General features: G+C 36.6%; 1 protein-coding gene across 2 annotated transcripts; it reads left to right on the top strand.

The window, feature by feature from the left end:
* The first annotated feature begins 1,637 nt into the window (after window positions 1-1,637).
* Window positions 1,638-6,651, top strand: LOC113289558 (nitrate regulatory gene2 protein-like). 2 transcript variants are annotated; one of them, XM_026538844.1, is made up of 5 exons: window positions 1,643-2,167; window positions 2,319-3,441; window positions 3,931-4,151; window positions 4,577-4,800; window positions 5,031-6,651. In XM_026538844.1, exons 2-5 carry the CDS (start codon window positions 2,493-2,495, stop codon window positions 5,743-5,745), a joined length of 2,109 nt encoding a protein of 702 aa, XP_026394629.1. In that variant the 5' UTR covers window positions 1,643-2,167; window positions 2,319-2,492; the 3' UTR covers window positions 5,746-6,651. The 2 variants fall into 2 exon arrangements, with proteins under 2 accessions (XP_026394628.1, XP_026394629.1); XM_026538843.1 differs by having other exon boundaries at window positions 1,638-3,441.
* The last annotated feature ends 6,885 nt before the right edge of the window (window positions 6,652-13,536 follow it).

Raw genomic sequence — 13,536 nt, 5'->3', positions numbered from 1 at the left:
CGTCCCTTGTTTCAAAGAGAGGAGGAAGGGTTATTACATTTCATATGATGGTCAAAGATGAATTGAAAGCTAAGAAGTGGTAATCCTACCCTTGGGGAAAAATGGAGATGCCTCATATATTACCCATAATATGTGGAAGTGTCGAGGTAATTTCGTATAGAGTTTGTAATTAATTGTATCTATTATAACAAGCTCAATAGACCATATCAAAAGTCTGTTTAATCTTTTTTGTAACAATGTCGTAGGTAAGATTGGATCAATTTTAACTTCAATGGGTGTCTGATTTGCATTATTAGCAATATTTACATACGATTGTCAAATGGTAATATTTATTTTGATTTCATTAATTAATCTTCCTTGTTTTTTTAAAAAATAAAATAAATTAGAGGTTGGAGCATAATAAAATGTCATAAGAGTTTGCAGATCATAACAGAAATGTGTGTTGAATGTTGAGTTCAATTGTATGCGGCGTACGAGTGTGTGCAAGGTTGTGAAATCGTAAATGTAACGTAAATCGTTTTTCATACTTTAAGAATCGAATCGTATATTGAATCGTAAATCGAAGATTCATGGTCGATTATTGAATTGTTATATTTGCGGTATAAATTAATATAGAGTGGATATGAATAAATAAAATGAAATATATAATGGAGAAACTTATATAGTGAGAAATATACAAATATATTACGAACTCGTAGATTTCACAAAAACAGGACATAGCCCAATGGTTATAGCTAGACTTGTGTGGGCAACAGAACATGAGTTTGAAAACTCACTAATTTAGTTTTAGTTAAATTTTTCGAATTTAGTACAATTTAACTGGTCAAAACTCTCAGCCAAAGTCAAAAAATCGTGTCAAATATAGTATCTTACACGATTTTAAGAAGATACGTTTCATAGTAACGATCTGAAGTGAAATGAAATAATTTGAAACGAATCGTACGAGTCACGAGTTCACTCGTACGATTTTTAAAACTATGGGTGTCTGTATGATGTTGAGAGTCGAAGAGCCGAGTATATATACTCGAGAGGTCCTTGTAACAAACTATCATTTCTTATAATCAAAATTGATTCAAACCGTACTGCCGAAATATGGTTTTTTATGAATGTTATCAGACAAAACCCCAAAACTTTGAATAAAGAAGAGAAAATAATAAAACAGTCAAAAACAATAGCGAAAGACCAAATTAATAACTTTAATACACAATTAATTTGCCGGCACAAATGTTAAATCGTATTGGACTACTAGCGGAATAAACCCAAAATTTGATATTTCTATCTAGATTTGGTATGTAATTATAGGTAGAAAAGATTTTGATTTGGAGATCCTAGGTCGTCGCCTAGTTAGTCTATGCTCAACGACGGCCTTGCAGTGTTAATCTAGCTGCTAGATTAACACATCATATAACACCGTTTATTTTGGATGATGCATCGGGGAGAGCCTACCTCAGATGCATCCGGCCTTGGTTCTTTCTCATGAAATTTCAGCTAACAGAAAACGACAATCCTCGCCTCAGTGAATACGTCAGTACCAAGGTCAAGAAAAGGACACAAAAGGGTACACAGTAGAATAAATTCATTTTGTTACGTTCCAAGCAAAGTCCAATTCAATAACTCCAAAAAATCAACTCCGTCATATGGCGGCAATATGACCACAACCAAACCCCCCTTCTCTATCTTACCAAACTTCATCTCTCTCTCTCTGTACCAATAACAAAAAAAAAAAAAAAAATCATTTTTGTAGTCTTGGAAGTCTCATTATCTCTTACTGTTTTTCAACTGAAACTACACTAACTAAATACTAATTCTTCACAATTTTGATGTGATTTTGATTTACAGAATCAATACTATGATACAAACAAACTAGTCTGGTCTGGACTTTTCTCCGCTGTCAAGATTCGTTTTTCTCTCTGTCCTCTTTCTCCAGAAACAAAACAAAAGAGAAAGAAAAGAGAGAAACCTAATTTCCTTTCTTTCCTTCTTTTCTTTACCACAGCACCGTCATGATTCTGCAATTCTTATCTTATCATAGAAATTGAACAAATTTCTAAACTAGGGTTGCTTTTTTCTGAGTCATGGGTTGTACAAGCTCTAAGCTTGATGATTTACCTGCTGTAAGTTTATGCCGTGAACGTTGCAAATTTCTTGATGATGCAATTAAACAAAGGTATGAACTTGCTAATTCTCATGTTGTTTATATTGATTCACTGAAAGAAATTGGTGTTTCGTTGAACCGATTCTTTGATCATGAGAGTCTTAATGATTATACTTATTCTTCAATTCCTTCCCCGATTCTTAATCTACCTCCTGCAATGAAGAAAGCTGGTCTTGATACCGATAGTCAGCAGCCTGTAATTGTTCAGTCTTCGGCCCACCATAATCATTCTCACTCCAATTCTGGTTCTCATCTTCATTTTCATAGTGATGATGACGACGACGATGAGGATGAAGATGATTCTGATGATGATGGGTCACTTCATAGTTCAGGAAATATGACTCCTTCACATTATAATCATCAAAAAAATGAAACTCAAAGTGGTGGTGGTGGTGTCGGTGGTGGTGGTTATGGAGGTGGTGTTGGTGGTTATGGAGGAGGTGGTGGTGGTTATGGAGGTGTCGGTGGTGGGTTTATGAACATGAATTTTATGCAGAATAGATCAACTCAGTCTGTAGTTTATCAGCAGCGACCAATGAGTCCGGATACTGTACATATGTCTGAAGCGTCATCATCTTATTATCAGAATCCTAATCAACAAAATAATGGTTCTTATGGTTATTATAATTATCCTCCTCAACCTCAACCAAGTTATTCCAATTATGGGTTCTATGGCTCAGTCCCACCTTATGGTTCTGCTCAACCATATGGCTCTGCTGCTCTGCCGCCTCAGATTGCAGCTTCGTCATCTTCGAAGCCGCCTCCTCCACCGTCACCACCTAGAGCTTCAGCTTGGGATTTCTTAAACCCGTTTGAGACAGTAGAGAAATATTACCCCCCTACTACGCCTAGTCGTGATTCAAGGGAAGTGAGAGATGAAGAAGGAATTCCTGATTTGGAAGATGAAAATTACGTTGACGAAGTAGTAAAAGAAGTTCATGGTAATCAAAGATTTAGTGGTGGACCTGGGAATAATTACTCTAAGATGGTGGCTGATGAAGGGAAAAAAGAAAATGCTGGTGAAGCATTGTATCAAGCCAGGCCAAGTGTGTCAAAGGAGAAAGAAATGCGGTATGAAGTTCATGTGGTGGATAAGGGTGTGGCTTCCAAGGAGAAACAGTCTGGTAATCATGGAAATGCTGGAGCTTTTAAGGATCTCGGGGTTTCTAGTGTTCTGCAGGAAATTAGAGCTCAGTTTGAGAGGGCCTCACTTTCTGGAAATGAGGTCTCTGAAATTCTAGAGTCGGGAAAACTTCCATATCATCGGAAAAATGTAGTTTATCAAGGTAGCATATCTAACAAACTTCTTCCAGTTACTTCCCTTCCCAAATATTTGATTAATCAGTTACTGGGTTAGTAGCTCTACAAAAATTATAAGGATCTCGAAAATAAAGTAAATCATGAAAAATAGGTACACAAGATACTTAAGTTGGTGGAGCCCTTGTTGAAAATAATCAACAACAGGGTCTTGAACCTGCAAATAATCAGCTCTTTGTAAACAGTTTAATCTTAGAAATTTGTTAAGGGTTTGTTTTATTAGATTTGCTGAACTTTCATGGTTCCCTTTGATTTCTGACAAGTCCAGATGGAACTGGCCTCTTGAGTGTCCGCCTCCCTGACTTATGAAAAACTCTTTTGTGTTGTTGGAAACACTCGTACTGCGGAACGGTCGACTCTTTGCCGAAATAGAATTTGAACTGTTTATTTTCTAATAAAATTTGATAGATATGTTGAGATGATAATTACTATTTTAATTTATGGATTTCCTGTGCCAGCTTCATCAAAGATGTTGCATTCAATTACTCCTTCATTGTCAGTAGTATCTGCATTGCCATCTACATCGAGACGTGCTCAATCCCCATCCTCCACGGAGAAGTCCGCTTCTGATGTCTTGGACTTTGAGGAAGATAGAGGGACGAGTTCAACACCTATAAAGCTTTCTTCAACTTTGCAAAAGTTATACATGTGGGAAAAGAAGTTGTATGCGGAAGTCAAGGTTTCTTATTCTTTATGTCATTAGCTTTCCATTTTTGGTAGTGTTTTTGATTCATTGTTGCCAGTTCAACTTTGTCAATTACATTTCAGCATCTTTTGCTTTGGTTTCTGGTTACCCTCTACTTAGTTAATTGGCTTTGTGGTGAAGCTAATTGTCATTTGCTTTTGTTTTACATGTATATACTGTGGTAGGATCAGTATAGACTAAACCTAAACAATCCAGTTTGGTTTATTGTTTCATATGGGGTCTCAGGTAGAGGTTCAATGTTTTTGTTGTGTACAAATCATGGTTGGATGGTATCCTTGGAATCCTGGTTTCCCAGCCTCAATCTTTTTGAGCTTGAGTTATGCCATTCTGGTTATACTCCGCACTGATCATGAGCATATTGTTTCATATTGATTTATTTCCTTGTTATGTCTTTGCAGAGCGAGGAGAAGATGAGGGTAGATCATGAGAGGAAGTCCAAGCGCTTGAAGCGTTTGGCTGAAAAGGGGGCTGAGGCTATTAAAATTGAGACGACTCAAAAATTAGTCAGGACTTTATCCACGAAGATGCGAATAGCAATACAGGTTGTTGACAAGATATCAGATAAGATAAACAAGTTGAGGGATGAAGAGTTGTGGCCACAGGTTAATGAACTAATTAATGGGTATGCCTACTGTTCTTGTGTTTGATTGCAGTTGTCTCAGTAGTTTGTGATGATATTCCAACTCATACATGCTGTCAGTTACTTAATATTTGTCATGTTAGTCTGTTTGGAAGGAAAAGTTATCATCTGATGCTAACATGGTGTACTACATGGTCACCTGTTAAGATTGCTTATCAGATGTTTTTGTTTTGTACTCATTGGAGGGTTTTGATTACCTTTTTTCTTTTCAGATTCGTCAGAATGTGGAAAACTATGCTTGAATGTCATCATAGTCAATGCCAGGTCATAGCGGAAGCTAAAAACTTGGATGCATTTGTGTCCGGCAAAAACCTTAGTGATGCGCATCTTGAGGCGACATTTCGACTCGAACTCGAGCTACAGAGATGGACTTTGAACTTCACCAGATGGGTCGCCGCCCAAAAGGGTTACATTAAAAACTTGAATAGCTGGCTTTTAAAATGCCTTCTTTATGAACCTGAAGAAACAGATGATGGACTTCGTCCATTTTCTCCTAGTAGTATTGGTGCACCTATTGTGTTTGTGATATGTAACCAATGGTCACAAGCAATGGATATTATTTCCGAGAGGGAAGTTATTGATGCTATGCGTAGTTTCACAATGAGCGTGTTTCAGATTTGGGAAGAACAGAATCAAGCGAAGCATAATATGATACCAGCAGACAAAGATATTGATAGGAAAGCTAAGGCCTTAGAAAGGGAGGAGCAGAAAATGCAGAAAATGGTTCAGGCAATGGACAAACAAGTGGTTCAAATCACAGGTCATATGGTACTACAGGCTGATACAAAAAGTAGTAGTCTGCAATCAGGCCTGAAGCTGATTTTTCAGTCCATGGAGAAGTTTACAGCTGACTCTATGCAAGCATTCAATGCGCTTCAGGCACGTATTGAAGAACAACGTGCTCGTGTGAATACAAAAAGGCCATAGTTTTTATATTGAAGGAGCTGGTATCATTTCTCTAAAGCATGGTTCTGTGATCGAAATTTTTCTAGAGAGTAGTACCAGAAGGTTTTCTGAAGCACGTGAATCCCCTCCATCGAAACTCTCATGTATATGATTTGCTGCACCACATTTTGGTTGTGGTTTTGCTCCGCGAAAAGGTTTGCAGAATGGCAAGTTACTTCCCCCGTGGTCCTTCAACTTGAGCCAAGTACCAACCGAGGTTCAGTTGCAACTGCATAGATGGGAGGAAGATAACACGAGCTCAAGTGGTGGTTCACGGGTGAAATGCAAATATAGTCGTGGCACTGGGAAAGGCAATATTCTTTTTTTTGGTTTCGTTCTAGCTCCAGCAGTTGAGTGCGACTGCTGATCGCACTTGTATTGTCCGGCTTCAGGTATCCGTCGCACATGTGCCAAACCTGTCATTCTGTGGTCAAGCAGCAACAATGGATTCACCATCAAATGAATCCTGCTAGCAAGTCTTGTACAGTTGCTCACTCTATCTGTGGGCCTGAGATGGACACTGAGTGAACAGATGCATCAAGGACGGTGGTGAGGGGTTACAATGACTTGAGCTCGTGATGGAGCTAAAGTCTACGAGAAATTACCTTTTAGAGAGTCCAGTGGACCGGTTCTGTCACATCTATCCATCGTCATCAGACAGACAAATCTTCCGCAGAGGGTACTTACTCCAGTTTTGAGAGGTAAGGTGTATATGTATAATATATTTCCCCAGGGAATTTAGCCTGACGTAAGTCAGCTGGAGATGGCCTGGTTTTCTGTTTAATCTTGTATTGATAATCTTTTTTCAACTTGAGTATTGTACAGACACCATTGTGGCAATCTAATCATGTATTTATTTAGATTAAACTCAAAAGACAGTTTTTTTTTTCTTGAGTAAAAATTAGTCGGATTGAAATATGAATAGAATCGGATGGTTCTAGTTATTTGGTTGCTGACCTGATCGGACTATCTCGAGTTGCATGATCTTATCACTATTATTTATTTTTTGTGGACATCGCTAGATAACTGTTGGTACTGTTATTTTGTCTTATGATAAAACTCATGAGTCATGAATCATGGTACGAACAGAATGGGAAGGATGTGAACGGTTCACGGGAATGGTGCGCAGCATCTGTGTGTAAAATGTTTGCAACTATGCAGTAATAACGTGGAATAGTAGGAGAAATGTGCAGAATGTGCAGATCAAGAATTCAGAAATCCATGGTCCTGTTGTGGTAATTTTTAAGCGGTTCCTAGAACAGCGAGACTGTCTCCATTGCTGAAGGATTACGACATTTTCAAGATTGTTGCTGAAAGCCATATCTGTGGCAATAGTTTTCCGCCATTCAAAAATGTCAAATAGAAGGATTCTTGGAAATTGCTGTAGGAGAAAGTTCTCAGAAGCAGAGAAATAAATTATTTTAGGTCGAGTGTTTTTATTCCATGGAAAGATGCAGCAAGTTAGTGACACTGACAGTATATATGAATTTGTTTGCTTCATTTTCTTTATTGTTAGTGGTGCGTGTGGAATACATGCCTTTATTATTCATCCGATTATTTAAACATATCTAAGCATATTTAATCAAAGTCCTTAAGACTCCTTTTGTGGTGTTTTACATGAGTCCGCCTAGAATTGGTATTCAAAAGCAACTAATTCATTTCTACAAAAACAAAACAACGAAATAATTATTTTTTCTTTTTTCCGAAGCAGTTCGTTTCTAATTCACTCCTTGCATAGTTGTTTTTTCCCCTTAATGAAGGACCATCATTTTTCATTTTTCTTTATAATTAAAGGTCTTCAAAACAACTAATGATCCTCATTGGTAACCGATCTAAGCCATATTGGAGGTATAAACCAGAGCATAAATGTAGAGTTAATTTTAGCCCAATGAGTAAAGGCATTAGTTAAAGAGTCACTTAACCGGGGATGAGAATTAAAATAATAAGCCACCAAGCTAGAAGAGAAAAATAATATGTCTTTAAAAATAGCATTTGTACTTTGATCTCTGTCAGGATTCCAAGTAGAAAATTGATCGATTAAATCCTTCGCATGAGTAAGCTTCTGCTCAACAGGTTTCTTTAAAACATCCCGGATAGCTCTGGCTTCAGATTCAACAACGTATTCAACATCAAACACCATTGATGCGCAAAAGGAGGCTTTAGTTGTGAATCCCCTCATCGCATACCATGCACCATTGTCCATAGATATTTCATCAAAAGCGCCATCAGTGTTGCATTTTATCCGGCCAGGGGGAAGGGGGATTTGTAACTTAGGTTTTCTAATCAATAACATAGCTCAAGCTCTATTAACATCAGTACGAGTTTCCTTACGATTATTAAGAACTAGATTGTTTTTTCTACTACTCCAAATGGATTATAAAATAGAAGCACACAAATATTAACATTCATCAGGTAGTCCAGTAGCAGGATCCACAAGCCATAACACAAGCCACTCAAATAAATTATCCAGGAAAGCAGAGGTACTCACACAATGAGAAGATAAAAAAATAAGCATGACTAGCAAACCGACAAAGCCCAAGAACATGCATGACATATTCATAAGGATTAGAATATATATGACAATCAACAGAGGCCATATGCATTCTGGTATAATAAACAATTTTGGTATGAATGACATTCTTAGCAGCTTTCCAAATGAATGCCCCGAACACAGTGCGGGACTCTAAGTTTTCGAATGCACTTCCACAGTTTACTACAAGGGTAAAGTCTAGACCCTCTGAGTCCCAAGTAGGAGATTTAGAAGAAAATTTGTCATTCTTTGAAAGCTCTCAATCCTTCCTATCTGGAATGCACAATTGGCTCAAGGGAATAGTGACAATCTTCTTAACAGAAGCATTATCAAAGTGAGTATTTAGTCTACTAATATTCCATGTTCTATTTTTATGATTAATAAAGTAAGAAACTTTACACTAGGGTCCTTAGGGTCATGGGATTAGGAGAAGCGTAACCCAAATTTGGTATCCAATTATCACACCAAGATCAATAAATTGTCCATCCCCAACAATTTAGAGATAACAAATTTTATAATTTCTTTTATGGTATGCAGGCATTTCCAAGTCCAAGAGTAACTTCTAGGGCACCTGGTATTTAAAAGTCAGTCTTAGAAAATAATTCAACTTTAAGGACAATACCTAATAAGCGATTAGGGTTCTCAATCATTTTCCAAGCATTTTTGGCCAACATAACCATATTATTCAACTCAGTTTTTTTTTTCTTTTGAAGGTTAACAAAAAAAAGACCAACAAAAGGAAAAAAGAAAAATTATGGGGTAGTAGAAAGCTCATCTGAGAAATGAGTAATACAAGAAGGAGGGAGAGACCACGTCTGAGAAACATGGTTTGCAATAGCAAAAGCTTCTAAGTTGTGAGCCAATACATCGACGTCTTTTTTGGCAAAACTGAACTCAATTGAGTTAAAACTTGAGGGCTTATCCCTAATATTTTTGATTTTGTTCCTAATACACCATGGGGATTTTGAATTTCCATATCTCAAACTGTTAATGACAGTTAAGGAGCCACCTTCAAGAATGATATTTCTGAAACCTTTAATTATCGTTGGGACTATGACAATCAGAGCTCCATTATCTTCAGCTGCACTAGGGCTGCTGAACTCCAATTATTTTGACTGACCACCTTGATAATCATAATTACTATCTCTAGCAACTGCGACACAACTGTGTCCCTTAGACCCAGCCGCCCCATCTAAGTTTATCTTTATTTTCTTTATAGGAGGGGGTTGCCATCTATTTATCGCAGAATGTAATATATCTTATTTTGTTGGTAATAAACTAATATGATTTTGAATTTCCATATTCATGTTAAAGTAGTTGAAATGACAAGGGTACCAAATACACCACTATCTTTTCGATATCAACCTATAAGTTCGGTACCTTGCGTGATCTGATATGGAGTCTCTGTCAAGAAGATGGCAAACCACAAGGTATACACTTAGTATATAATATAAATTTGAAACCGACTCTTAAACTATAAGGATCAACCCAAGTATTTGGGATTAACATACAAGTACAATTACTTTAATTATAACTTAAACAACTTATAATGCGGAAAGTAAAGTAAAAGCACAAAGCAAGATTTTGTAAACGAGGAAACCGAAAATGCAGAAAAACCTCATCACCTAGTCCAGTTTTGAATACTCTCAGAATTAAGACGTTATACAAAGAACACTACAAACTTCGTATAGTTGGGACCAAGTAAACTACCCCTAGTTACCTAGTTTCCTCAGTATCTTTGCGCCTACAACCAAGCTGGCCAATGCACGTGAATCCTAAAATAGAATCCATTATCTTAAGTTGCTTCAACAACTGTAAAGACTTCAAGCACTCAACTTCTTTTGATCGTCTTCCAAACGGTAAAGGACTAATCTATTTGGTAGCCACTATTCTTATCTCAAGAAGTAAATCAGATATATTCTAACTGAGGTCACAAAGGCTCTTCCGTTTAATCTAATAAACTCCTATGTTAGGTAAAGTCTACCAAGATGTAAGGGAGATAGTCAAATGAGATTTCAAATGACTTCCGGAGAATTTCCGAATCTATCGTTAGTCCATAGAAATTTTTGCAGAATCTCCAAATATCTCTTGTTATTGGTTAGAGACCTTTTTTCAAGTCATTTAAATTCTACGAAAGTCCATGTTATTGGATTAGGATTTCATAAGAATCACTCCAACACCTCTGTTATTGAAAGAAGAACTGAAAGTCATTGATTTACTATTTTGAGAGACTTAGAGAGACTTTTTATAAAAATAAGCATGGTAGAAATCTCCCGCCAGGAGGTGATATTTTGGGAGACTTGGAAATTTTGGGAATATTTGTTTTTGAGAGTAAACAAAACATTTTCTTTTTGTTTGAGCGTATGACCAAGGAACGAGCCATTTGCCAGTAAACCAGTGGCGAGATACTATAGCCAATAAAAATGTGGGATGAATGAAATAAAGAGAATGAAAACTTAAGCATTTGACAACAATGAGATTTATTTTGATAATGAACAATAATATTTTTATAAATATTATAACGTGTATCATAAAATAATCGGTAGAAGTTTTTAATTTTTGATTAGATATTTTACATTTTTGTGTCTATACAAAAATCATAGACTCTCTACAAATTTCATTTTCCTGTCTCTATAAGTCGCAAAGACTCTCTAATGTATTCTCAGAAAATTACTAGAAATCTCTAGATTTTCAGAGAATCTCCGGGAGTCATTCAAATAATTTTTTTTATGAAAGTCCATAGAAATCTCATTTGAACCCCCCTTAGATTAAAAAGTTAATCACATCTAGGTATACAAATTATCATACTCGGATTCTGAAGAATACCACCAAATGATAGTTTCCCGATTTAATATTGTTAGAGCACTGCTCGGTCAAACTCGCAAGCGTTGCTATCTCAAGCTTGTTTGTCAAGTTTAGTTGCCAAAACTATAAGTCTTGATTTCTAGTCTACTTATAGAAAGTGTAGTTGAGCATTAGACTTCACGGCGTTCATCGATTGAAGACAAAGAACTACTAAGGGGAGCTTGTGGAACTTCATCAACAAAAGGTATGTGGAGATTTGAACTCATCTATCACTTAAAAGTATATCTACTCTATCTCCTATTTGAGACAAAAGTCGTATAGCTATATAGACTTCAATTATGCACATTTGATATTTCGAGCTGAGTTTAACTCGCTTACATATTTCTCAAAATATGTGTTGATAAGATTTCGCTTTGACCAAGTTCATCTTATATTCTTGACGAAAGTCAAAAGATGATCATGTGAAAATCGCCTAGTAACATCTTACATGATTTGTGTGAGACAGTCATTTGATGTAGACTCGGAATGTTTCATATTGATCATTCGATCACTTGAAAATCGCTTTGAAGCTAATAGTTTGTGTGCGACAGCTATTGTCGTCTTCCGAGGATGTTTCAATGGTTGAAATGGGAGTTTAGGACAATTGGATATAAGCACGGTATGCGTACTTTCATATGTGTAATCCAAGTCCGGGAACCATGGTATGCATACCCGTACACGTACTGATTGGTTTAGTAGAGGTCGGGAACTAAGTACGCATACCAGTACAGGTACTGGCGTGAGGTTCAAGTTTCGGGACTTTACTGAGTTTGGTGGTATGCGTACCCGTTTGCATACTGGTGAACCCAAACTTAGTCCGACCACTAAGGTATGCGTACCCGTTTGCATACTAGAGTGGGTAATGTTCTAAAATCGGTTTGTTCATGAACTAATATATTTATATAATAAGGAATGCAATCTTTGCAGAACCGTGGCTATAATGTTCATAACTTGATTTGAGTGAATCAAAATCGATTTTCCTTCAATTGTGTCATGTATGCTTCTATGAGAATATAAATAATTGAAAAACTATAGAACTAGTTTCATTTGAGTCACTTGAAATAGTTATGGTTAAGATGAATAAGGTTGATATGAAAATGTTCATATGGCTGACTTCGGTTAACTATTGTTGAGCAACAAAGGTGTACACGTTTAGGTACGGTTACTCATATCTAAATGAAGTTACTTTTCATTTGTATATAACAAGCTAAGTTCGATCTAACGGTTGAAAGATATTAGCTTGAGTCTAATCAGGTTTTCATCTAACAGTGAACATTGAATGCTTTGTAACCAAGGTAACATCGATTGCAAACTCTGATTTGAAGACTATATAAAGGAGAACTCTAGCAACTGGGAAACCTAATACCCATACCTCCTGTGTGATACTAGTTGCGACTAGAGTCGATTCTCCTTTAAATTTAGGTTTTTTCCAAAACCGTGTAGGTTAACGACTTGAAGACTTCGTTGGGATTGTGAAGCCAGACCCAACTATTTTCTTTGTAGTTGCGTTTTCTGATCTTGCTGTTTTCTATCGTGATTGAGTACTATTTTCTCTAAGATTTGCTCGAGATTTAATTTCCGATAGGCAAGATAAAAAGTAGTCACAAACATCTTCATCTTATCGTTTGTGATTCCACAATGTCTTGTTTCGCTACCATACAATTAAGATTATTGTGAGATGATTGATATTTCTAGGATGTTCTTCGGGAATATAAGTACGGTATATCAATTGGTTCATGTTCACCTTAATTTATCAAAATACGGATCAAAACTCATACGTTTATCTGTGGGAGACAGATTTATCTATTCCATAGACTTTTCTGTGTGAGACAGATTGGTTTATCAGGTCTTCGACTCTGGGTCGTAAAAACTCTTAGTTGTGGGTGAGATCAACTAAAGGAATCAAGTGCGTAGAGTCCTGCTAGGATTCAGAGACGTAAGGAGCACAATTGTACCTTGATCAGTGCGAGATTGGTTAGGGCTCAAATACATTCCAGTCTGAAGTTAACTTGGAGTAGGCTAGTGTCTGTAGCGGCTTAATACAATGTGGTGTTCAAATCTGGACTAGGTCCCGGGTTTTTCTGCATTTGCGGTTTCCTCGTTAACAAAACTTCTGGTGTCTGTGTTATTTCTTTTCCGCATTATATTTGTTTATATAATTGAAATATCACAGGTTGTGCGTAAGTTCAATCAATTGTGAATCCAACCTTTTGTTGTTGATTAAATTGATTGACACTTGGATATTGGTTTTTGATATCGTCCAAGTTATTTCTTATATTCAATCGGGCTCGCAAATTCCTATTTGTTTGATTGCTGATTGAATTGAGAAATTGAGATATAACTCTTTGATATACTTTTCTTAAGATTGAGTCTGACTTCCTAGTTGATTCTCTTGAAAG

This window comes from Papaver somniferum, chromosome 6 (assembly GCF_003573695.1).
Source record: "Papaver somniferum cultivar HN1 chromosome 6, ASM357369v1, whole genome shotgun sequence".
Classification (NCBI taxonomy): domain Eukaryota; kingdom Viridiplantae; phylum Streptophyta; class Magnoliopsida; order Ranunculales; family Papaveraceae; genus Papaver; species Papaver somniferum.
Note: the sequence above shows the minus strand (reverse complement) of the source record. Positions and strands in the feature narration are given on the sequence as shown.